Source organism: Pelodiscus sinensis, chromosome 18 (genome assembly GCF_049634645.1).
Source record: "Pelodiscus sinensis isolate JC-2024 chromosome 18, ASM4963464v1, whole genome shotgun sequence".
NCBI classification, from domain to species: Eukaryota; Metazoa; Chordata; order Testudines; family Trionychidae; genus Pelodiscus; species Pelodiscus sinensis.
In genome coordinates, this window is record NC_134728.1 from 13,912,380 (window position 1) to 13,937,505 (window position 25,126).

The 25,126-nt window shown below is 45.2% G+C and overlaps 1 protein-coding gene across 3 annotated transcripts in view; it reads left to right on the forward strand.

Annotated features, from left to right (window-relative positions):
• Positions 1-25,126, forward strand: part of PMEPA1 (prostate transmembrane protein, androgen induced 1) — a 76,143-nt gene that overhangs the window by 41,754 nt on the left and 9,263 nt on the right. For all 3 annotated transcript variants that reach the window (XM_075901140.1, XM_006125338.4, XM_075901141.1), the window contains exon 2: positions 19,892-20,046. In XM_075901140.1, coding sequence (XP_075757255.1) covers positions 19,892-20,046 — 155 coding nt within the window. The remainder of the gene's footprint in view (positions 1-19,891; positions 20,047-25,126) is intronic.

A 25,126-nucleotide genomic window follows, 5' to 3' on the forward strand; every position in this document is an offset into this window, starting at 1 on the left:
TTTGTTTGTTTGTTTTTCCAATTACTTTAATGCAAAAAAGTGACCCAATTGAGAAAAAAAAAGCTGATTTTTAACATTAATGTTCATAAAGCTGGTCCTTGTCAGTTCCAGGTAGCTTTGGCTTTGAACTTGATTCTTAAGTCTGTGTCTGTCCCATCCTACAGTGAGGGTACTAGCAGATGTCAGAACAGATCAAGATGATGCTTTTGCAAAAATATCCAAGCCCCCCCGTACGTTGATATTACCACAATTGCTGTCATTTGCAATCATGACATGAGGGTGATTTTCTCCAAAAAAGACTAGATCATAAGAACTTACAGAACTTGCTTATCCGGTCTAACGAATGAAAAACTGAGCTGATAACTGACATTGATCTCTTGGTGTTTCATCTTTCTCGAGCAAGGATTTCTCTTGCAAACTAGCTCCCTTTCTGAGTTGTGGTGTAATTGTTACTCCTTCCACACAGTGCTACAGTTCTAAAGCTGGGATCAGTATGTTGTGCGGTGTTATTTCTGCTTTGAATGACACAATTGGCCATGTTGACTTTTTGAAAATATAATTTAACTGTTGTGTGTGCTGAGGATGCATGAAGCAGAACTGAATCAAGCGCACTCTTCCATAGTTGTGTATCTAGCTTTGTTGTGCAGGCTATGATGAGCCTGATTTCAGCCTCGATTATCTCAATTATATCGCCAGGTTAGTCTGTAACTTTAAAAACAATGAATAGTCTTGTGGCACCTTAGATTAAAACATTTATTAGGTCATGAGCTTTCGTGGGTAAAATCCTGCCTTTGATATTCTTATTTCCACATCACGTACTATGAACGAGACACATTCAGCCCAACTTAATTAGCTTCATTAAGACTGGTCCTACAATTGACAGGTAACTTCTTTTGCTGTTATATATACCCTGGATTCTGTAATTTCCACTCCATCTCATTTGATGAGGTAGGTTTTACCTGCAAAAGTGCATGACCTAATAAACGTGTTAGTCTCTAAGGGTACATCTACACAGCAACATATTTCGAAATAACTTAGTCCGCGTCTACAGAGCAGGCAGTTATTTCAAAATAATGTTGAAATACTGTCAAGGTAGAGGACTTCTTACTCCAACTCCTGTAACCCTCATTGTACAATCCGTAAAGGAAATTGGAGGAAGAGTGATCTATTTCAAGATAAGTGCTGAGTAGACGCTCCCTATTTTGAAATAAACTATTTCGAAATAAGCTACACAATTGATGTAGTTCAATTTGCATAGCTTATTTTGAGGTAAACCCTACTGTGTAGATGCACCCTAAGGTGCCACAGGACACCTTGGTTTTACAGTCTCACTTATGTCCATGTTTTTTTGCCAGTATAATTCCATTGACTTCAACGTAGTCATTCCTGCAATACACCAAAGTATGGGAGATCAGAATGGGGTTCTATGTTCTTTTTCTTCACTATTTTCTATCTTGTGTTGTCGACAGATGTTGATCTGATGGGTCTTTTCATTTCTGGTTTGAACTGAGCTGATGTTATTGGAAGGTAAATAAAGATGTGCAGTAATTACAAGATGCCATGCTTGACAGTCTGAATTTTCTTACAGTAACCATCCTTCTGATGTGCAGGTGATAAACAAGTATCATCTACCAGTTAGTGTTCACTCTTTCCCTTCTTCCCAACCTCTCCAACTTTGGTGGCAAGAAAATTAGGGCCTCCCTGCACTTTTTGATTGGGATCTGGTAGACACAGTAGCTATAAACCTGGAGCTAGATTCTGTGCTGCATGCACCACCTTTGGGAAGCTGTTGAAATCTTGTCAGGGCAGAAACAGCTCAGAGTAAGTTGGAGCAGCTCCAAGGATAGCAGCCCAGAGCTTCCTGTGAGGTGCTGAATCATGAGCAGGCCCCTTGCTCTCTCCCCAGTGTAAGGCTGTTCACGTCAACCCGATTCTGTCCTTTTGCCGGGGAATTCTCCTCTCTCGTATTCCTATCTGCGTGGAGGAGTGGGAATTGACCCCTGCCTTCTCCTTTGACTGCTCTGGGCATTGCAGGTAGCCCAAAACACAGTTGTTACACACAAGCTAGAAACTATATTTCTAATTATTCATTTTAGACTGACGTAAAGCTTTTTTTAAGCCATCAAGAAAACTCCTAGAGACACACATTCATACTCTCTGCTCTGATTCAGGTTCCCCTGTTCTGTCTGGAAAAACTGGGGTCCCAGGTCTGCCCATTCTGTTTGACCCGTGGAACAACTACAGAAGGGGTCAACAACCTTTCAGAAGTGGTGTGCTGAGATTTAACTTATTCACTTCTATTTATGGGTCAGCATGCCTGTGATACTTTTTAAAGTCAATAATAATCCTACTTACAGCAGTTTCATTAATTAATAAATAAATAAAGATGCATATCATATCATCTAGTGCGATCCTTGACGTTGTTTTGCCTTGCTGAGTTCTCCGATCTCAGGCTCGCAGCTTGATACTTTAAGCAGCACAAAAGCCTGTGAGTCAGAGTTTGGCAACCTATAGCATGCCAGAATGGCTGCCTGAGCAGCCACCCCTCATGCGGCCAAGGGCCCATTCCAGTCCCCAACCCACCTGCCCACATCTTCAGCACCCCCCACTCTCCAAACCTGTCCAACCACAGCTTCAGCATCCTCCCTCCGGTCCCCAACCTGCCCAGCCATGCCAGCAACCTGCCTACCCGTCATGTGTTCTAGGCCTGAAATGCCAGCGACAGCAACCCCACAATGTGGCCTCAGCCCCAGCAGCTGCCGGCTCCCAACATGGCCTTGGCCACCAGAGCAGCCGCCTGTGCAGCCATCCCCCAATGTGGCCCCAGGCTGTTTCCGTCCCCGTCCCTGTCCCCACCAGCAGGAGCAGCCGTGACACGCACCTTCCAGGAAAGTGAGTGATGTGAAGGTAGGCAGGCTTAATTAGAATTTTTTGTGCATCGTGCCGTAGGTTGCTGGCCTCTGAACTACAGAACTTGCATACTGTATCTGTGAGACTGATGTAGGCAAGGCCACCTCAAACAGCAATAGGGCCATCTTTGAGATTCCCAGCAAGACTTTGGCAGATGTAGCCCTTCTTTGTTGTTTGTTTTTTTTACTTAAGTGACTAAGTCTCTGGGCAGATCCCGATTTTCGGGGCAGGCCGAGTAGTGGGAGGCTGTAAGCAATTCATGGCAAGAAATGAGCTATTGTTATCTTTGTACTACACCTCGCAGAATGGGGCTGTGGTCCAGACTGAGCCACTGGGCACTACTGCAGTACAAATAATAGGCATGCTTTGAAACTCGATGACCGAGGAATGAAGTTGTCTGTCTGTATCTGGCCTGACCCGTCGACAGCTGACACATGGGCATAAGGGCGGGGGAGGGGAATGTCTTTTCCCCCTCATTCTCTTTTTCAACAACCAGCACCCTGGAAGTTTGGGTGCTGAGCACTGCTGAAAATCAGGTCCATAAGATCTGGTATAAGGCAGCATCTCTGCCTGACTGGTGGAGATAGATCGTAGGTCTCAGGCTGTAACACCAAAACTTAACTAGCTTGTTCTTTGGGAAACTGCACGTGCGTCTCCCTTCACGTGCGGGAGAGTGGTAGGGCAACGGGCCCAAACTGGTGCCGCCTTACAGAAAGTCATAGTATTGCTAAAGGAATCCAAAGTGTTTCCTATGGAAACTGGGATACACCAGGCTCCTGCCCCTCCCTTCTTTTCTAGGAGCTGCTTTTCATTTTCTTACTCAAAAAATGTGCCTCTCTGCGGCATCTTGTTTGGAAATCCTGGAAGTCACCAGGCAGGCTGAGTTGACTCTCCTGTTATCAATGGCATCCCAGTGCCTGTCTACGCAGTCTGCGGACAGGTCGATCTAAGCTATGCCATTTGAGTTTCATTAGTAGTGTAATTCAGATCGACGTGGCTTAGATCTGTTACCGCAGGGTCTACACCACGTTAGGTTGACAGAAGAAACTCTCCAGTTGCTGACTCCCCGTACTCATCTTGTTCTGGTGGAGTACTGGAGTCGATGGAAGAGTGATCGGCCGTTGATTTAGCAGACCTTCACTTGACCTGCTAAATTGACCTCCGGTGGATCGATCGCCACAGGATGATTGCTTCAGTGTTCTGTATGTCCAGCATCCTACTGTGTCCCTTCCAGTCCCCCATCAACCCTAGCAGGGGGAGAATTATGGACGTTAGAAATGTGGTTGAGGTTCATGGAGACCTTTTGCCCCAAAAATCCCGAATGGGGGTACAGAACATTATGGTGAACACCATTTGATTCAGGCATCTTCTCTCTCTTCTTCCCACAACTTATCTTCTATCCTGAACATCTGAACTCATCTTAAAGGCAAAACCTTGCACTGACCCAGTTTTGCCTTTACAGCTGTTTCTACAAACTGGCACTGCCATCTGGAACCACAAGGAATCTGTTCAAGCAAAAGATACCCAGGGCGGGGAGACACATGAAAGGATTAGAAAACCAGGATGAAAATAGAAATTAGGGTTGTGCACATAGCCGTTACATTTTGCTTTGTGAGTCACATTGCTAGGGCAGCTGCTGGAGGTGTTAATGGAAAATTAGCACATGAACAAAGTATTTATCATGAATTTCTGAACCTCCTTTTTATTGAGAGAAAGAGAGTACAATTCCCCCCCCCCCCCTTCCTGGTTCTGAAACCAAGAGAATACTTTTTAAAGACCATTTGGAAGACTGGGGCCTTTAAACCCATATAAGTTGATGTTTAGTTTCCAGAGATCATAGAGGAAGTGTGTGGACAAATGTATCAAAATCTAAGTTCCCTGTAAGCTCCATAGTGGCCTATTTAATGCCATGCAGGTGATCCAGGAAGCTGTGCAAGGCAGGGATCTGTGGCAGGCAGGGGAGGGCCTCCCCACACTCAGCTACAAAGTAACCCATCCTCCAAACTGCTGCACCTGGGGTCGCCCAGGTCTGATGCGTCCCCCTGCTGTGCATGTTCTGCTACTGTGGTTAAACCCCGGAATAAGCTGCCTAGGTGGTGTGTGGAATCTCCATCTCTGGAGATATTTAAGAGAAGGTTAACTAGACATTTAGCAGGGATGGTCTAGATCAGGGGTGGCCAACCTGTGGTTCCAAAGCCACATGCGGCTCTTCAGAAGTTAATAGGCGGCTCCTTACATGGGTACCAAATCCAGGGCTGGAGCTACAGGTGCCAACTTTCCACTGGGCTGGAGGGTGCTCACTGTTCAACCCCCAGCTCTGCTGTAGGCGCAGTCCCCCTCCACCCTTTCCCACTAGGATCCTGCCACTTCCTACCCTCTCCACTGAGCCTGTCACACCCATGCTTTCCCCCCCCCCTCCAGTGTCTCCCACTGAGAAAGAGCTGATCCCAGAGGACAGGAGGAAAAGGAGGAAGCGGCACTGACCGGTAGGACTGCCAGTGGGCCGGATGTGCTGAGAGTGGTGTGGAGATGATCAGGACTGGTGCCATATAACTTGCTCTTTGGCAATGTGCATTGGTAAACTCTGGCTCCTTCTCAGATTTGGGTTGGCCACCCTTGGTCTGGATGGTACTAGGTCCTGCCATGAGGGCAGGGGACTGGACGTGATGACCTCTCGAGGTCCCTTCCAGTTCTAGTGTTCTATGATTCTGTGACTGCCACGGCCAGAGTAGCCCAGACACACACCCCGAAGCCACAGCCTGGGCGGTACAGACCTCTCCCATCGAGGCCTGGGTTCCCCTCTGACATGACCTGAACATCCTACCATGACCCAGCCCCATCACATCCTTGCACCCCATCCTCTGCCTCAGCCCCCCCAGAGCCCACACCCCCAACCAGAGCCTTTGCACCCCCAACTCTGTCCCAGCTCTGAGCCCCTCAACCCGTCCCATCCCTAGACTCCACTCCCTCACCCAGAGCCCTCACCCTCCTGCACCTCAACCTTCTGCCCCAGGCCTGAACTCCCTCTCACACTCCTGGCCCCACCCCCACCACATGCATTTTATTAGGTGCACCAATAAGAAGGTGACGTAACGCACATCACCTCCATATTGGTGCCCATGGCAAAAATTATTCTGCTCAAGGGTGGGAAAAACACTGATCACAGTGCTGCCAGTTTTAGAAAATAATGGTAGACTACAGCTCTATTGTAGTCAACAATTCACTTCAGATTGTATAGGCTTGAGAACACACTCCTCAACCTCATTGTGTTTTGCTCAAAGCTATTTTAAATGTAGGAGAGGACAGCGTATTTTCGTTGAATACAAAAGATATTACCCAATCAGAATGTTATTGTTTTGAGTGAAGTCTCCTCCTAATGTGAAATAGCATTTCACACTAACTTGCCAAAACTTTGCTAATAGTCCTTCCCTGTTCTGTCACTTCATTGGGCTAGATCCCATTCATAAACTGAGACTTCACAAATAGTTGCAAATGCTTTATGAAGGAGTAACACTGAATACCTAGAGTCTATTCCCAGCTCTGCTACTGTCTCATTACATGGCCGCGGGCAAGTCCCTTGACCTATCCGGGCCTCATTTTCTCTAGGTCTGCAAAAAAGCACCTGTAAAGTTGGATTGGTATTTAAAGTGCAATAAGACCAATATATGAAATGCATGACACAATGTCAAAGCATTGCATAAAGGCTTTCCGTGCACAGATGTCAGACTTCTCCATTCAGTAGTTCTGCGGTATGCTCTCACCTTTGAGCAGGATTCCCTTTCTCTAAGCTGTTTGGCGAGATTTTAAGAGCTCTTCAAAGGTTGCTCACCTCATTTCCACTTAGGAGAGCTTCAAATGCTGCCCAGTGGATTAGCAGAGTGCCCACAGCTAGGATTTTTGGTTTTGCTGGTGGTGCACATTCACACATGTCTTGGTGCATAAAATTATTCAGCACATAGATAAAAAATCCACACGTGGATGGAAAAGATTAGAGGGAACTTGGCTGCTAACCTAGCTCAAAGTCAGGAAGTCCCTAAAAGTTTCTGTTGATTCCTCTTTCTCCTCCTACTGTCAAACCATATCTGTTTCATGAATTCACATAACCCTCCTTATACCTCTTAGAGTGTGTCCTCACCATCAGAAAGATGATTCTTCTCTCAGTGTGAACCCCTATGTGCTAGCTTGGTGTAAAATCATAGAAAAGATGAATCATCTGTAGTTTTGAACATGAAGTAGCAAGGCGAGATTAGCCGTCTGTGTCCTCTCACGCATTGTTGGCCTCCCCTACTGTACCTTGTACTATTACAGGGCTTTGTTTTCATTAGGATTTTAAAGTGAGATAGCTAATGCATATTTGTCAGCCTGAAATGAAAAAAACACATTTTTGGGGGGAGGGTGTAAAATGAGAGTGTTTATTTTACCTTCCCTCCCTCCTTCCTTTGAACTATGGCTATAGTCTTCAGCAGTCAGTGCTGGTGCTTATACTTCATTAGCCAGTGGAGGTGTTAATATAGAATTTTATGCATTATCTCCACGAGTGCTGTGGCTAAAGGAAAAGGACTTGAAACTAGGGATGTAATAGGATAACTGTTTACACAGTTAACTGATAAGCCTGGGCTTATCAGTTACCGTGAACTGTTCCATACAGGCTCCTGCTCCACTTCCGGGGAGCTGGCTGCCGCGCTGCAGGTTCATGTAACCGCTAAAATTTTTAGCGGTTACACAGTTACCCAGTTACCCACTTTGTAACATCCCTGCCTAAAAGTAAATTCCATCGGCAGCTTTAAAAATGAACATCCTCAAACTACCCCTTATTAAAAGATGTCTTCAGTCCATTTCTTCTTAAATCTATTTGGATATTCAGGAGGATGTTAGTCAAGTTGCACCTAGTTCATTTTTAAGAGGCAGATTCTAAATCTGTTCATCGTCCCATAGCAGTATATACGCAGTTTACTGAGCACTGGTAGTCAGGCAACAGGAATCCTTTTGCACAGAAGAGACCCTGTTCAATATCCCAGTGTCATTAGCTACAAAAGTTAGCTGAAATGTCTTAGCCAAAAAGCTAATGTACAGCACTGGAAATTGTTCTTTGACCATTCCATTAACCTCTTGGGGCCTGTTTCTCTGAAAATGTTGCCACATTTCTTGCACTTAATTAAAAAAGATACTTTAGGTACAAAGGAAAGATCAATGGGAGAGGCAACTCTTCACTCCCAGATCAGCTGCTGGAGTGAGGAGAAAGAGCGAAGGGGGAGTCCCCGCTCCCTGCCACAGCCCATGGGCAACCTGCACCCCAAAACCTCCTCCCCACCCCAGAACCCTCAACCCCAGTCAGACCCTTCTCTTTGAGCAGCAAAGGCTTTCATGTGCTGATTTGCAAATAGCTGTTCTACCAATCTTATTAAAAAAGAAACTGGTCTGGGGACACCTGTCAACTTATCCCGTCCAGTTCCATCTCTGTGCACTCCCCCCACGGTTTCTTTCTCAACAGGACAGTCCTTTATCACTTGTGCAGAATATGGGTCAAAATCAAGATAAAACCAAATTTCCCCCTTAAGCAGAGCCAGGCTAAGTGAAAGAAAATGTGCTCAGTACTTCTGAACAGTGCTGAGAATGACATAGGCAGTGCAAGAGGGTGACTGTGATTCAGAGAAAAACGCGGTTTCCACTGGATGCTAAAACTTTTTAATATAATAAAATCTGTGTTCCTCTCAGTCTGTGTTCTTTTTTTAGTTTCAGGAATTCTTACGCACTTCCTCCTTTTTTTTCCCTACTAATCTAATTAACCTTGATATATAGATTAGCAGTGACTGCTACTGAATGAAAGCTGCAGCTGAGTTTCCATCATAAACCTGTTTTGGCTCCCTCTCTATAAGTTGGTGTTAATAACGCTGGGGGATTTTTTTAGAAATTTCCCTGGTATAAACTGGGTTTCCTTGTTATACTTTCTGTATTCACGACGTCATTCAGGACTTTTCCCCTTCTCCCCCCTCCCCCTCCATGTTTTTTGACAATCACTTTTTATGTTGGTAGCCTGGAACTGTCTGAGGGCCCGAGATGGGGCAGGAACTTGAAAAAAGGGTACAGTAGAAGAAAGATGTTAAAAGGCAGGGGTGGGGAATCTAAGGGTCAAGGGCTGGATGCAGCCTCCAACCTGCCTAGATCTGACCCTCGTGGCTTGGTGTTCCCCCCCAGGATTGGGGAGTCCACACTGGTTGCTCCAATCCCCCACAACCCCTCTTCAGGGCTGGAGCAAACAAAATCTACTAGCTTGGGCCACCCTAGGCTATGGTGTGTGAGGGGAATGTGGGGAGCGTCTTTCCCCTTCTCGGTCAGGAGCCACGTCAGTGAGGTGGATTTTTTTGTTTGTTGGGGGTTTGGGTGTTTTTTGCTTCTCACTTGTGTGCGGGCCCTGACAGATTTTTCTGTGGGTCAGTGAGCCCCTACCCAGAAGTGGTTCCCTTCCCTTGTTAAAAGGGATTGACTTTGTGTAAAAACAAGCAAGTCTTGTACTGGTCCAGGTTGTGTCTCCTCTCCCTATGCCTTGAAGGACTTGCTGTATGTGGATCACCCCATTTCTGGACAATGGCTCAGTTGCCTCTTGTGCTGTCTTGCCCTCCCACCTCAATGGAGCCAGCAAGGCCTTCTCCTGGTCTGAGATCTGTGCTAGAAGAAAATAAGTGTGGACAGCCTGAGGAGAGTATGGGGAATGATTCATGCTATCCTAGCCTGACCCATCTTACCTGGAAAAAATTCAAGCACCAGGGTTGCCAGATGGTTGAAACAAAAATACTGAACACCCCCTTCCCCCCCCCCCCCCAAAAAAAAACCACTGGGAAAAAAATCTGTTGAAGGGAAAGGGGGGGGGCAAAGTTATTGAGCAACAACAACAAAAAAAGGACTCCAAGGACTTAAGCCAAAAAAAATAAAATAAAATAAAACAGCATTAAAACAGCATGTCCCCTTTAAGAGTGAGTGTAGGGATAGGAACAGGGGAGAGGTTGAGCACTAAGACCCAGGGGAAGCATTGTTTCCCCTAGGAGGCCTTTTGGCCAGCAGTCATTTTGTGCCGGCAGCCTTGGGGAACCAGGTAAGCATGGGGGCTGAGGGTGTTGGGAGCCAGGGGGGAGGACTCGGGAGGGTAGGGTAGTCGGGCGCTGAGTGTTTGTAGGGTTGCCAGGTGCCCATCATTTTCGCCTCCTGGCTGGGGAAAAATTCAGAGAATACCAGCCATCTCGGGTGTCCGGTATTCTCTGAATTATTTAATACATGTAATGACTGAAGCCTCTGGATAGTAATTAGGGTTGTCAACTCTATTCACACAAATCCAAACAGACTTGCCCCCCCTTCCCTAAAGTTATACCCCTGACCCACCTCATCCCTGAAGCCAAACACCCCCACTCACTCATTCTCCTTCCCTTCCTTGCTGACTCTCCCCCTACTCACTTTCACCAGGCTGGAGCAAGGGGTTGTGGCACAGGAAGAGATGTAGGCTCTGGGAGGGTGTTTTGGGGGCTGCAGGTGGGGTGGGCTTTTGGAGGGAGTTTGGGGGTGAAAGAGGGAGTGAGGGGTGCAGGCTCTAAGTTGGGGTAAGGGGCTAGGAAGCAGGAGGGAGTGAGGAGCAATGTTCCTTGTAAGCTGTGTACTTGTGCAACTGCTCAGGAGAAATTCCAGTGCCACCAGGCAGCACTTAATTCCAGCAGTGGCTTCTAGGTGGCGGTGAGTGTGCCACCCTGGCTCCACACTGTCCCTGCCTGCTGGCACTGCCCCTGCAGCACCCATTGGCCTCAGTTCCCGGCCAATGGGAGCCGTAGAGTCAGTGCTCCGAGCATGAACTGTACACGGAGACTGTTAGCCCAAAGGGTTAGCTGCTTCCGGGAGTGGTGCAAAACAGGGCAGGCAAGGAGCCTGTCTTAGCCCCACTGCACTGCCAAACTGTTAGTGGGCAAAAATCTCCCAGATTGGCTTCAGCAGCCTCGGGGAGACGTAGCCCAATTCCTGGGGATTCCCGGTGAAACAGGGAGGGTTGGCAACCCTAAAAGAGAACTGTTCTGACTTGCAGATTGTACCCAGTTGAAAGCAAAGGTCTTACTGTAAAAAACTGTACTGAAAATTACCTTTGTACCTTACCGTGGTTTTGAATTAGTCAGCAAAATATAGGTATAGTCTCCATAAATACTTGTTCCCATACAGCTCTGGAGTATTGGCATTCATAAATAAATGGTATTCTATATAGCAGAAGAGAACAATTGTTATGTGTTCTGAATGTGGGAACAAAATTTGTAAAATAAGGAAACGCTTTAAATCATAACCTTTCAAAGACCTCAGAAATATCATGTGGCAAAGCTAGTTCTGCTTAAACGCTGCATGCTTGAACCTGATACATTTGGGAAGAGTAATGACCATTGCTTACAGAAGGAATATTAACTCAAATCACTGTCTTCTTTTTAAACAAAATGTAAACCTGTTGTGGATTAAATGCTCAGTGGACATAGTATGTGAAATGCTCCTAGCAGCTATCAGAAAGTTATTCCTTTCAATGTCTGGTTCAATTTGATTTTAAATTCTAAAAAGTCAGGTCTTCATTCAAATGAGGAGGAAATCTTGGCTCTGGTGCTCCTGGAGCCTAGATAAATGAAATGGCTTGCCAGTTGAAAGTCACTCACATGGGGGGCTGCTGGTTGGAATGACAATGAGCTGTCCTCTGTCTTGTCACATAGACAGCAGTTATTAACCAGATTAGATTTTCATACATTTCAGGTGCTTTCAGTTCCCAATACCCGTGGGCAGACAGAAGTCCAGGAATGACCAAATGGACACATGATGTTCTAACTAGAAAGGGAGACATCACTCCTCTTAGCTTATAGGCAATTTCCACATAACAGGGGCACTCTTGCTTGGCAGAGCTAAGGATCCCTCTGGATCGTGGCACACTGTGAAAGTGTTACCCAAATTTCTCACAAAGTATCTGTGTGTGTGCAGCTTTTTCTCTGTGCATGTCTGTCATCTGGACAACAGTGTGTAACCTGTATTTTTCATAGCCCAAAAGCTTTGGGAAGCATTCTGGGCTCCTTTGTTTGATTTAATGTAATGCTATGATCCAATATTCAAGGACAGAACTGGTTTGCGGAGGCAGGCAGAAACGCAGACGTAGCATTTGATAAGTGATTTCACTTGACCCTGAATATCCATTTCCAGAAATACATTCATCTGTATTTAAAAAAAAATTTAGTTGCAGAGTGATCACACGCTGATCCCCAAAATGGCAATGTCTGTCTAGACAGAAAATATGGAGAAGTAGGTTATGTCACTTAAATGTGGTGTCTGAACCTGTTAGTTTGAAATGTATTCAGGAGTGAAAATTATGCTAAATTAAATTAGAGTGACCTTACTTTGTATTTGCAAGCCAAATTTGTCCATCACATAAAGTCTGGTGCATTCATAACACCTCCCTGGGGGGAAATTACAGAAAGAAATGGATTGAGGTCTCTTCTAATTGAAAAATGACAATGATTAGGAAGTCTAATACAAAATGAGTGAGGTTTTTTTTCTTGTGTGTTTTTTTTAAAGATCCCAACAGAATTGTAAATTACGTTCTTTGCAGTCCCATCACCACCACCCCGTGTGCTTTTTGAGTTACGCAGTGCCTGAATAGCATGGTTACACTACAGTTTGGGTTTTATTAAGATCTTTATTCATTAGTTTGACTCTAGCCATTTGGATGCAATTTTACTACCCAGTTCCAGCTTTCCAGGGAGCTTTCATGGGTTTTCAAAAAGAGGAACATGAATAAAAGTTAAAACAGAAGGAAGAGTTGACATAAACTTTGATGCCTCATGTAGACCTGACCCTTTTGAAGCTTGACAAGAGCAAATTGTGTGGGATATTTTCGAATTGCATTTTTTCCCCATAAGGCCAGACTGGGGGGTGTGAATGGTCTTGTTATAATGATACAGACGATTCAAAAGAGCTTAGTTCCAGGCTCACATGCTGTGCTGCTTACTACAGGCTGGAGTTTGGGGGCAATATGAGACTTACCAGTATCCCACTGGTACAGTCCTCACGGGTAGCAACTGTGGTAGGGACAATAATGTGCAGATGCTGAAGTCTCTATCATCCTGTGATTTAGACCTGCTCTGAAAGTCGCTGATGTGTTGTCTGTACTAGAGGCACATTGATGGCAGTGCAGTGGCGAGAAATCTTTTTATTTATAAAACATAGCACATCCTTTCTAGAAAACACCTCACGGAGATACACAATAGCCCGTGTGTTCAGATCGCTAGTTCAATAACATTCTAGAGTCACTCTGTTAAAAGGTTCCTAAGCACTTAGGAAGCCTTGTGCTTCCCCATGCAGATGAAGATAAATGATCAAGGACATGGGCATAGACATAGGCACTGACTTACCGAGTTGTTGGAGGTTGCTTGACCCCTGCCCTACCTCTACCCCTTCCTCCAAGACCCCATCTTTGCCTCCCCTCTTCCCACCCCACCCTTCCTCTTTCCACCTCCAGTGCCTCCTGCACACAACAGCTGATCTGCAGAAGGTGGGAGGTGTTGGCCTGTGGGGCTGCCAGTGGGTGCAAAGTACCCACTGTTTTTTTTCCCTGTGGAGGCTCCAGCCTCTGTAGGGTAGCCAGGGAGGCCAATAGAAATGGTGGGTCCCTGCGCAAGGTGGGGGAGGGCTGGCTCTGTGCTCCAGGCAGGGACAGGGCCTTGGGCTGGGGCAAGCAGCCCTCAGTGCAGGCTGGACAGCACTGTGACCCACCAGCCAGCCCTTTGCACTTCCTGGGGCCCTAGCAGCAGTGACGGCTGGGAGTCCTGGGCCCATTTGAATTGCCAGGCCCTGGGGTAGTTGCCCCTTTTGCAACCTTGTCACCAGGCCATGGTGACCAGACAGCAAATGTGACAAATTGGGATTGGGGTGCGGCACGCGTGGGGGGAGGGAGAGGTAGCTGCCTATGTAAGACAAAGCAAAATATCTGGATTGTCCCTGTAAAATCTGGTCACCCTAAGCCATTGAGCACCCAAGGAGTCAACACCTATGAGCATAGGTAAGAAAAAACAATAGCTGAGGTGGGAGGCCTACTTGTAGGATGTTGAGATTACAAAAGTAACCCCCCACTCCCATTAGAAAATTAAAGTTCTGGTTCTGTTTATAATATGAACTTGCCTACCCAGTACATATGGCTAAACTACATTATACATTTAAACAGCAGAACTTGTAATCAAAATATTTGCCATGCAGTATTCTGCAGAACCATATGATAAATCACATCATCTCACCTGCACGCTGCCACTAATCTGCCTCACTTGAGTTTTCACTTGTAATATTCCAAACAGTTGCCCTTAAAAGAAACGGGGGAAAAACTCCTGCTGGAAAGAAGTATTTCCTCTTCAGTAATAATTACATTATATTACAGTAGCTATTGGATCTAGGTTAAATCAGCTAGTTAAATTAGTGGCAGACTAGACAATGTTTATTACTGGACCAGAGAGAGGTTAAAAGTCTTGACCCTGCCACCATTCCCAATCTTCCCCATGGGGAAAACTTCCTTTGTTCAATATCAGACTCTCCAGTCACAGTACTTTTGTGTGTGAAAAAACTATTTTACACAACTTTTAGAGGACTATAAAATCTGCGATTGGACACATGATAACTAAAACACCTGGTTTTGCAGATGGGGGAGATATTAAAAACACTCCCAGACAGTTTTAGCTTTACTTATACCAACAGAATTCCTTCAGCAGTTTAGCAAGACTTGGCTAATTGATGTGTCTAACACCCATCATGTGAGAACTTTTTTCTTTGTAACCAGCTAGTCTTGTTTTTCTTTAGAAAGTTTTCAGAATCTTTTGGGATAGAACCATGTCCCTTTTTAAGGTTTTATGAGCCATTTGGTCACCGACATACTTTTTTTCAAGTGACCAAAACATGTGTCACACTTTATCACAGGCAAAGTTGGCTTGCCTCCTTTAAAATCCGGCTTTGTGCGAATTGGACAGCAAGCAACACATTCCATCATGTGAGGATGGTGGTTTCTCCAGATGATAGTCTGTGTAACAAATAGGAGAGGAAAGAGGGATCTGCATTATCCAGGTGTGAAGTTGTTTGTGCCCTTATGTTTTAAAGAGCTGTCATCCACCTACTGAAAGGGGTCCCTGACTAACTTGGGCATTTTGACAAGGGCAGTGTCCTTAGAAGAGGAATGTTTTTCAGCAGTGCACCGTCTAGACTTTGTGCCAAGCCTTATTGGCAAGAGAGCAGACATAAAGTGTTCAGTTGGAATGACAGACCAGCATTGCTGCCTGAGTAGAAGCCAATCTACTCTGGCACTTTTCAGTGCTGTAACTTTCTGGCGCAGGGGTGTGAAAAAACACCCCCATCCTCCTAAGTGCAGTAAGTTACAGCTCTGTAAAACGACAGTGTGAACCAGGCTACAGCACTGGGAGCCCTGCTTCCAGCACTATTAGCTACGCCCCTTGTGGAGGTAGTTTACATATGGCTCTGGAAGAGCTCTCTCCCAGTACTTGTGCCCTGGTCACACTTTCAGTTTAAAACCCTGCCAGGACTGTGCTTTAAACTGTTAAGTGTAGACAAAGCCCCATTATCCACTGCAGTTTTAGTTGCTAATTGTACCTGGCAGATTTTTTTGAAATTAGTGTATGGCAAGCTCTTGTGAATCCAAGTGCCTGTACTTCTGAGGAAGTGGGTCTGGCCCGCAAAAGCTCACCACCTATTAAACCATCTTGTTAGTCTTTAAAGTGCTACATAGTTTTTCCTTTTGTTTTAGCAAGTTCAGACTAACACGGCTACCTCTCTATTACAATACAATCCCTAGCATTCCAAGAGGTAGCCATGTTTCCTTAGCCATTGTGCAGGTTCATTCTGAATACCATAGCCTCACAGTATCCATTCATTTTATCTGACTTCCATTTTTCTTCCTGGATAAATAAATGGGGTTCCACTCCAGATTTTGCATGACTGGGGTCACCTTATAGGAAAAAATGTGGGGGGGGGAATCAGGATATTTGCTGGAAATTATTTTTTACTGGAGCTGGGTGTGGAGAGTTTCTGATTTGACTGGATGGAAAATGGGAGTTTAGAGAGTCCCCCACTTTGAAAGGGGTTGTTGCAACGTGCTGCCCTCTCTTACAGTTGGGCCTCCCAAAGGATGGTGAACTGGGACTCTTTCCCCTGAGACGCCCACTTCTTTTTCTATGAATGGCAGACATTTGCAATTGGCTTTTGGATCTGAATAAACATCTCCAGGGAACATTTTTATTAAAGGGGGTTTGGTGTTTCCCAGTGCACGGAGGACCACAATAGCCCTATTGGGAAACAGAATCTCTCCTCCCAGTTAAGTCCAGCGTTCTGCAGTTCTGCCACTCTAAAGAAATGCAGATTAGCCCAAGAGGCAGGTCTCCTGCTGACAGGAACACGTAGCTGGCGGCTGTGGGAATCCCCTCCATGTGGCAGACAGGCAGCCATAAATCTGGTTAATAAAACAAAAAAATCCCTTGCTCCTATGTAAACCTCCCCCTTGACAGGCGAGGCTGAGGCCTGAGCGGCGCGTGATAGGACTGCCAAATGCGGTCTGCCCTCACTCCACCCTCAGGGCGGCCTGCCTGTCTGCCAAGCGCTTCGAGCTGTCTAGGAAGCAACCAAGCATGTCCAGGGCCCTAGCAGTTAACACAAGGACAAGGGGATTGTCTCCCTGTCAGGGTGCCTGTTACCTTTAACCTCTCATGGTTGGAAGGAAACAAAAGGGCTCTGGGTAATGGTTTAAAGCCTCTCATCTTTTTGGTCATGCAGGGAGACTTTCTACAAAGGGCCCTTGAATGTTAATGGCAAATATTTAAATGAGGCGGAGAGGCTGAGTGACTGTTTCCCTTCATGGCATTGTGTGGCTTTTCGCCATGTATCTCATTGAGGTAGAAAGTGCAGAGCTGCCTTTTCTCTGGAGTGGATTTAAAGACCTCTGTTTATGACAGGCCCCAAAATAAGCCCCAGCGACAGGCTGCAGCTGTGAATGTGGGTGTCAGAGGACAATATGTGTACTGTATGTTGCCCATTCAGTGGAGAGCATTACAGCTAGATTCTTAGGACTTTGAAAGGCTGGGGCGGGGGGTAGGAGGGGGACGGACTCTTTGCTGTGGCTGGGTAAATGTCTCCACCCAGCTCCTCTCCAGCTGTTTTTCCCCGCATTAAAAAATGGTATCCAAGAGGCTCATGTTTGGAAGCGGTAGCTTTGTAACAGGTTGAAATGGCAGCTTTGGGGAGAGAGGGATTTACCCATGTAATGCACACATTTTTTCTCCAGAGAAGCATTACCTGAAGTTTTCCCCATGCAGTTACATTACAAAAAGTAATGCAATGTATAAGAGTTCTTAGATTTCCCCCTCCTAAAACTGTTAGCATTAATTGTGTGGTGTGGCATGGTGTGTTGTGCCTGGCAGGGATGATTTACTGGGTTTTAAGCATCCTTCTATCTCTAGAACCACACATCTCAATCCCGGCACAGTCAAATATCCCTTCTTTCTCCCACCAGCTATGCCCAACTATGCGGCAGGTGGGGGTTTCAGATTTAACTTTGAAAAAGAGATGTTCTGTGTCGTTGGCATGCTGAGCTCATGGCCATGATGTTTGGGTACCACTTTGTCTGATGTACCGTTGAAGATCCCATGGTTCCCTTTTTACGTGGGTAGAGTTTGTCCCTGGGACATTAGCCAACATTCCCTTCCATCACTGCTTGTGCAGAATAGTGATAGAGATGCAGCCGTGTTAGTCTAGTCTAGCTGAAACAAAAGACAGAACTAGGTAGCACTTTAAAGACTAACAAGATGGTTTATTAGGTGATGAGCTTTCGTGGGCCAGATCCACTTCCTCAGAAGTACAGGCACTTGGATTCACAAGTGGACTGATAGTTTCACTCAGTTGCTTCCTTCCACCCCTCTCAGGTGGTGGGTGGTTGGCTCCAATCCTGAAAAGACATGCTCTCACACTAAAGCTCCCAAATGTTCTGACTGACCTGAAGAGCACTTTTGAAGGTTGTGGGCACAGTCAGCAGTGGTTTGGAGGTGATTCGGGAAATATAATATTAAAACTGGTCTGGTGGCAGAAAAGGCTGCTGCTGCTGAGCAGAGATAACCCTGAGGTGACCAGCCAGGATTGTCACTTGGCCTGTTCTGCTTTTTATTTGCTTTTACGTCCCTGCTGCCAGAAGGAAAATGCTCCATATAAAATATCTGCCCGAGTCAGCAGAACTCATCCCACTGGATACACGTCTTATTGTAATGGTGTGCTTTTTAGGTGCTCTCACATTTTAATGCCAATTACAGTATCTGTGATAGCTGAGGGCACAGCTTTTGAAAAAATGGTTTCTGTGGCTTTTCTCATGGAGGAATGGGTTTATATCTATGTCGTCAGCACTGTTGGCTTTGCTTTTCCTCCCTTTTCCCCCTTGACTTGGTCTCTACAAATATCACTTGGGGATAGCACAGATAGACAAGCACCGTGCTTTCACTTCAGCCAAACGTACAGGTGAGCATCTGTGTTTAGCAGACAGGATAACTTCGTTGCCAGTTGTCAGGGAGCCGGGTTGCACAGGGTGTCTTCTAGGTTCACCCTGGATGTTGGATACATCTTCTCAGAAGTAGGATTGCAAGAAACTCTCTCTCAAGCTGTCATGTGCTGTCTCCGATATCTAGTTCCAGCCAATGCATGCAGTATAAGTGGGGAAATATTGCCTTTGACTTTAGGAGCCATTCCATACCAATTGCTATCTAGTATCTCTTGGGGGGACACAGAAGTTAATTGGTAACCTGCTGAGGATCTTTGTGCCAGTTCACACTATTCAATATCTGCCCCTCGAGCACTGAAGTGAGTGATATCTGTAGATGTGTTATGTACATGGGAAGGAGGGAGATGCTGTCAGTGTAGATTCAATGTCCATCCTCTCATTGAAAAGCACAAATTCTGATCTACTGTGTGTTTTTTGGCAGATTAAACTGGAGCTAGCATGGAAGTCTTGTGGCATGGGTGGGACTGGGAATCTATTCCTAGTGTATTCCAAGCTTGCTGTGACTCCTTGAGAGGTCTCCATTTACAAACCTGTAAAAAAAGGGGGTAGTATACCCCCCAACTCACAAGGCTGTTGAAGCTTAATTTACTACAAGAGCCTCTGCTGAATAGGCGATGTCATTGTTGAGTGTACTGCAAACTCAGACTTGGTTTTTAAAATTGTGTCATGAAGACCAGAAGTGTTTGAAGCACGTCTTGGCTGAATGGGGTGGCAGGGCATCCAGCCCTGAAATAAAACATTGGCAGCCTAGTTAGTGGCGGCATCTGGCAAACATGTCTGATAGAGATATTGAGATGGCTCCCCCGGGACATTTTGAGAAATGTTATCCGTGGACTCAGGCCTCGCAACTGCAGCCAATAAAGCCAACACTGAGAATCGTTTTGTCTTTGCAGATCCTGTGTAAAGACAGTCCTTCATCTATTATGGATGAGCACTCTAGGGCTGTAAAATCCTGTTTAAAATGTTAAATGTCCGGGCCCACTGCACTGCAGGCTGCTCAAACCATGCCAGTCCGAGCCCACCACAGGCTCCCGCTGGGCTGGGCAGGGTCCACCACACTGCCCTATGGGTGCAGGGCTGCTCTCGCTGGGCCAGGTGCCAGCTATCTGGTTACCTTGGTAAGCCTGCCGATAAGGCTATTACTTACCGGATAACTGGTTAACTCCTTACATCCATAGAGCACTGTTATTTCTTGTTACTAGTCATTTCCCTTTTCTGTGTTGCTTAACTGGAAGCTTGAAGGGAACATCTGTGTCTGAGCTTTTGAAACATCCGTGGAAACAATCCAGCTGTGCGGCTGCACTAGCTTTATGGCTGAACTCGGTCTAGGATTTCTTGTACTCTATTTGGTGTTGCTTTTCTAAGGCGGCTCAAAATGCATGTCTCTATCTCTTGCAGCGGAGTTGGAGTTTGTACAGATAATCATAATCGTGGTGGTGATGATGGTGATGGTGGTAGTGATCACATGTCTGCTGAACCACTACAAACTCTCTGCACGATCCTTCATCAACCGGCACAGTCAAGGGAGAAGGAGAGATGAGAATCTATCTTCAGTAAGTAACTCCCCCATCTGTGTGTGTGTTGCTGTCCACGTGGCCAGAAGTGTCCAGTTTAATTGCATTTGCCCATCTAGTAAGGTGCACATGCTATTTAGAGCCCTAAGGCAGGCATCTTCGAAGAAGCCAAATCTTTCAGGTGGGTTGGGGTCTTGCAGGATTTTGTGGAGAAATTTCAGATTAGCATTCAGTGCCTTGAGAACAAAACCACCCCGTGTCGGAACCTGGGCACTTTGCATGTGAGCAAGTGCAGAAGCCTTTGTATGCTCTGCAACAGGCAGACTGCAGCTGAGGATGTTTAAGCCACTGCCAAGTAACTGGCCAGATGTTAAAGGGGGAACCACAGCTTGACAGTGGGAGGAGGGTTTCTTGTACCCCCTGAATCTGAAAACACCAGTTATAAACTCTTAGATGCATTATTGACTCACATAACCCTAAAATACATTGGTCCTGCGGGTGTTGCATTGGCCAGGGAGTCCTAAATAATACTGTTTAAATTTAGAGATGAGGGTGCAAATATCATACAGTATTTACTAGGGTGTATTGTAATAGTGGCCACAAATCTGCATTAATATCACTATTACAACTAGAAGTGCAATGAGTTTTTTGTCTCATTATTGTATTGCAGCACACAGAAAACACTGTTCAGTCTAACAAGGAGAATTCTCCCTGATATAATGCCTGAAAGGTTCATGGTACAATTTAAGCTTCCTGCTTCTTTTGAACAAAGAGGAAATAAAATTCTTTTAATTGTAGTGTTGACACAAATTCAATCAAAATCCATTCCAGTATCGTGACAAATATTAGTCATGCTGCTTAATGTGCAACTAGAAGGTGTTCAGATACTATGGTGATGAGCAACATTATAAAAACCTACATGGAAAAGAAATACATTCTGGGGATTTTTTTCTTACTGAGCTCTTTGATACCTTGCATTTCTATATTGCTTGGCATCTTGAAGAATCACAAAGCACTTTAACAATCAGAATCTGTCAAACTATCACTGGTGTAGAAGGCAAGACATGGCAGCTGTGCTCAGCAATTTGGGACAGGAAGGGAGGAAGAATGCTTCATCCATTTGGAACTGTTCAGGAGTTTCCATAGGCAGAAAATTTAAAAAAGGAATGTTCCCAAATCCATGCAAAATATGTCATTTTTTCCAAATCACAGGTTTCTACAATAAGTGCAAATGTACTGACACATGTTTAAACAAAATACAGGACTATGTAGCACTTTAAAGACTAACAAGATGGTTTATTAGATGATGAGCTTTCATGGGCCAGACCCACTTCCTCAGATCAAATAGTGGAAGAAAATAGTCACAGCCATATATACCAAAGGATACAATTAAAAAAAAATGAACACATATGAAAAGGACAAATCACATTTCAGAACAGAAGGGAGATGCAGGGGGGGGGGGGGGAAGAGAGGTAAATGTCTGTGAGTTAATGATATTAGAGGTGGGGAAGGGTAGATGTCTGTGAGCTAATGGTATTAGAGGTGATAATTGGGGAAGCTATCTTTGTAATGGGTAAGGTAGTTGGTAGTCTTTAAAGTGCTACATAGTCCTGTATTTTGTTTCAGCTACACCAGACTAACACGGCTACATTTCTATCACTATGACACATGTTTAGTTTGTCATGGATGATGCACTATTCCCAGGTATCAAGTGTTTCCTATAATAATAAAATCAGATGAGGCTATCCTTTTAAAAACAGGCAACTTGACATTAAGAGTGAGTTCTAGTAAGTCATCCCAATGACTCCCTATTGATGAGCCCAAAGTCGATAGTTACAAGGTATTTGGCGAAACTGTCCAGTATTCATTTAATGACCAAAAAAAATGCAAACCATCCCTGTCCCACAGACCTCTCTCTCACTTTGGCATGAAATACTCAAGGCCACTGAGGTTCACTGTCAAGGTCTTCTCACCAAAGTGAGAGACACCGACAACTGTGAAATCATGCAGTTTAGTAATGTCGTCTTAGTGGAATGTGTCTCAGAGGAGTGAGGGAATGAGCTGTTGTTTAAACCAGGCAAGAAGAACAAACTACAAGGTGAACTCTCTTTAACAACACACATGTGATGGTGACTTGCAGATGAGGCATTTTTACAAAAGCATCTGCCTGTTTGGAAGCAAACAAGCCAGGGGATTAGAGCTGAAATTCTAACTCAAATCCAGATCCTGGGAGGTAGTCTTAAAAACTTTTACAGCCGTTCTTCCTAAATTCTCATGCCTTTGGTTTCTGCCAGTAACAAAATACCAAAAGAGAGCTATTTTTATGATGTTTCCAGTCCAGCCAACTGGAGACAGGAGCTGAAAGTTCAGGAGAGAATCTGTTCTTGAAATATTCCCAGCCAACTGCAGGCGACATAGTGATTTCTCTAATAGATCAGACCAGTGTTCCCTCTAGTCTGGTATCATGGCTCTTTGACAGTGGCTCATCCCAGATGCTTTAGGAGCACAAGACACCACATCATGGACAACTGGGTAATAACATTGACATCAGGAAAACATCTTTCTGCTCCCAATTAGGGGTTGGTCGCTCTCCTATAAGGTCCCTAGACATTTTGATCATACCTAAGACTATGTCTACTCTGCAGTCCAAGGAACGCGTCCACTTTTTTGGAACAGTTTTTGAAAAAGCGGACGCATTCTTTCGGTATCCCTGTATTCCTCGTTGTATGAGGAAGAAGGGATGTTCTGAAAGAGGATGTTTTGCCAAAATTTAGCTCTGTGTAGATGGGCCAAATTTTGGAAAAGCCTCTTCTGGAAAAAAAAAAAAAAGGCGGAAAAATATATGCAAATTGCGGTTCACAATTTGTGTATCTTTTTCCGATATAACCCTGAAGTCTAGATATAGCCTAACTCTGTCTCTCATATGACCGTGTACTTATATTACAGATGTTCACATGGCAGGAATTAAGAGAGCTCTTCAATAAAAGCTCACCCACAATGCCCTCTGTTATAAATTGGACATCCATGGGCATTGCAGTCCTGTCTGTCTCTTCACTAAGGCGCCAGCAGGTGATGGACCGTAGGACAGCAAGTGGGTGTAGTTCTCTGTGGTGTTTGAGGGCTCTTTGGAAGTAGAACCTCTGGGGCTTGGAGGAGGAGGGCAGCAGTGCAAAACGCCAGATAGTCTCCTGGCAGATTTACACTGTGCCAGATCAGGGCCGCTTGTATTGTGTACAACACCATCAGAGGCGGTTTGAATTTACCACTAAAGGAATACTTCTGTAACACAAATTAGCTCCATAGATCAAAAGCTACATTATCTTTTATTTTTAATTATGAATCATCTCTTGATTTCCTTCCTCCCCGCCCCTCCAGAGAAAATCCTGCCCTCCCTCCCCCCCATGTAGTGTAATTAACTCACAGCCACACATTACTTTAGTTACTGGCATGCTGTGAGCACTCCTGTACGGACAGAAAAGCCCCCTAGTGTGCTAAACAGGAAGCTCATTACAGTAGGATCAATCATAATAAAGATTTTAAAAGTGGCTCATTTAAGATTCAGCACAGTGTGATTTTTTTTTTCCTGTAGAAAACAGTGTTCCAACATCAATGGCTGTCTGTCATCCCTGTGTATTCTCTGTATTGAACTAGATAGCAGTTTGCCAATCCACTGAGTGCCTGGAGACTTAAGTTCTTTTTCAATGGCAAACTTTTGCATGCCCAGAGAAGTCCTGGACCCAGCACTTTCCATCTACAGTAATTCCTCATTAACATGTGCCCGCTTAACACGTTTTTGTGATAGCACGATTTTTTGGGGGGGAACATTTTTTAATTACATGACCGTCCCCAGAATAACACGATTTCCATAGCCAGCCATTGCCGGCAGCTGCGCGGGGCTTCCCCGACTTCCCTGCAAAGCGGCGGAGGGTTCGCCACTCGCTGCGCAGTTCCCCAGCGACCCCCCCTCGCCAGACGCAGTGCGGGTCCCAGCAGACCCGCCACAGGGGCTTACTCCCAACCCAATCCCCCTCCCTTCTTCTCCCCTTCCCTTCCCCAGAACCAAACACCTCTTCTCCCTGCTGTAACCCAGTCCCCTTTCTCCCCCAATCTTATGTCTCGGTCCCAACAGACACCACCGTTTGAAACGCAACCGCCACCTTTTCCATTATTTTCAATGGGAAAATTGACCCCGCATAACATGTTTTCACTTAACATGATCATTTTCTGAAACATCTCTATAGTGTTAAATGAGGAATTACTGTTCTGAAATACAGGAGTGGTCTATTGCTTGCAATAAGGGTTTTTGTTTTTTTTTTTAAAGAATTTGCAGTAGAGCCCACCCTGTCTTGCTGCTTAACAATTGCAATTAGAAGAAGAAAGGTTTACAATTCCAACTCCCCCATCCCCGATTTTTTTAATGTGACTACTGTGGGCATCATATTTCTCTGTTGACTTCTCTGCCTGTCATAAATACCTTCATTTCTCCAAAAATCCAGGGAGTGACTGTTTCTAGGAAACACTGCAGAACTTCCCTTTCGAAACAGCCTTTTCCACCATGAGAATGGCAGTCTCCACTTTGACACCCCCTTCTATTATTAATGCCCTACTGATTCCCTGGATTGGGAAATCACAATCAGAAATGCTTCTCCAAGCACAGTTTTAACTCCCAAAAGCTTCAGTGTTGCTATGCCATTTGATTATAAATACAAGGTGTGCGTTGAACCAATGAAACCTGGAACTGCCAGACCACAGATATTGCTGGACCAGAGAGCCCCAGCCAGCCAGGGTCAGGAATGCAGCCCGGGCCAGACTAGCGGCAGGGAGTCTTGACGATATTTTTTTCATTAAGACCTAGACTAAGGAGTCATGTGCAAACACCAGAATCTCGCAGAGATAAGCTTGGAAACTCATGAGCCCTAAGAGCGCAAAAGTTAGAAGGACAATAAGAATAACTCCTCTCAATGTAATATTTTGAGAATCTGATTATTTTAAGCCAATCTCATGGTTGTGTGTTAGGGGGGGCTTAATTTTGGTAGGAGGATGTGGGGGAGAGAGATTTGGCCTTCTTTGTGATTTTAGAATGCTTGGGGTTGGTACTATAGCACTCTCATGGCTGCTG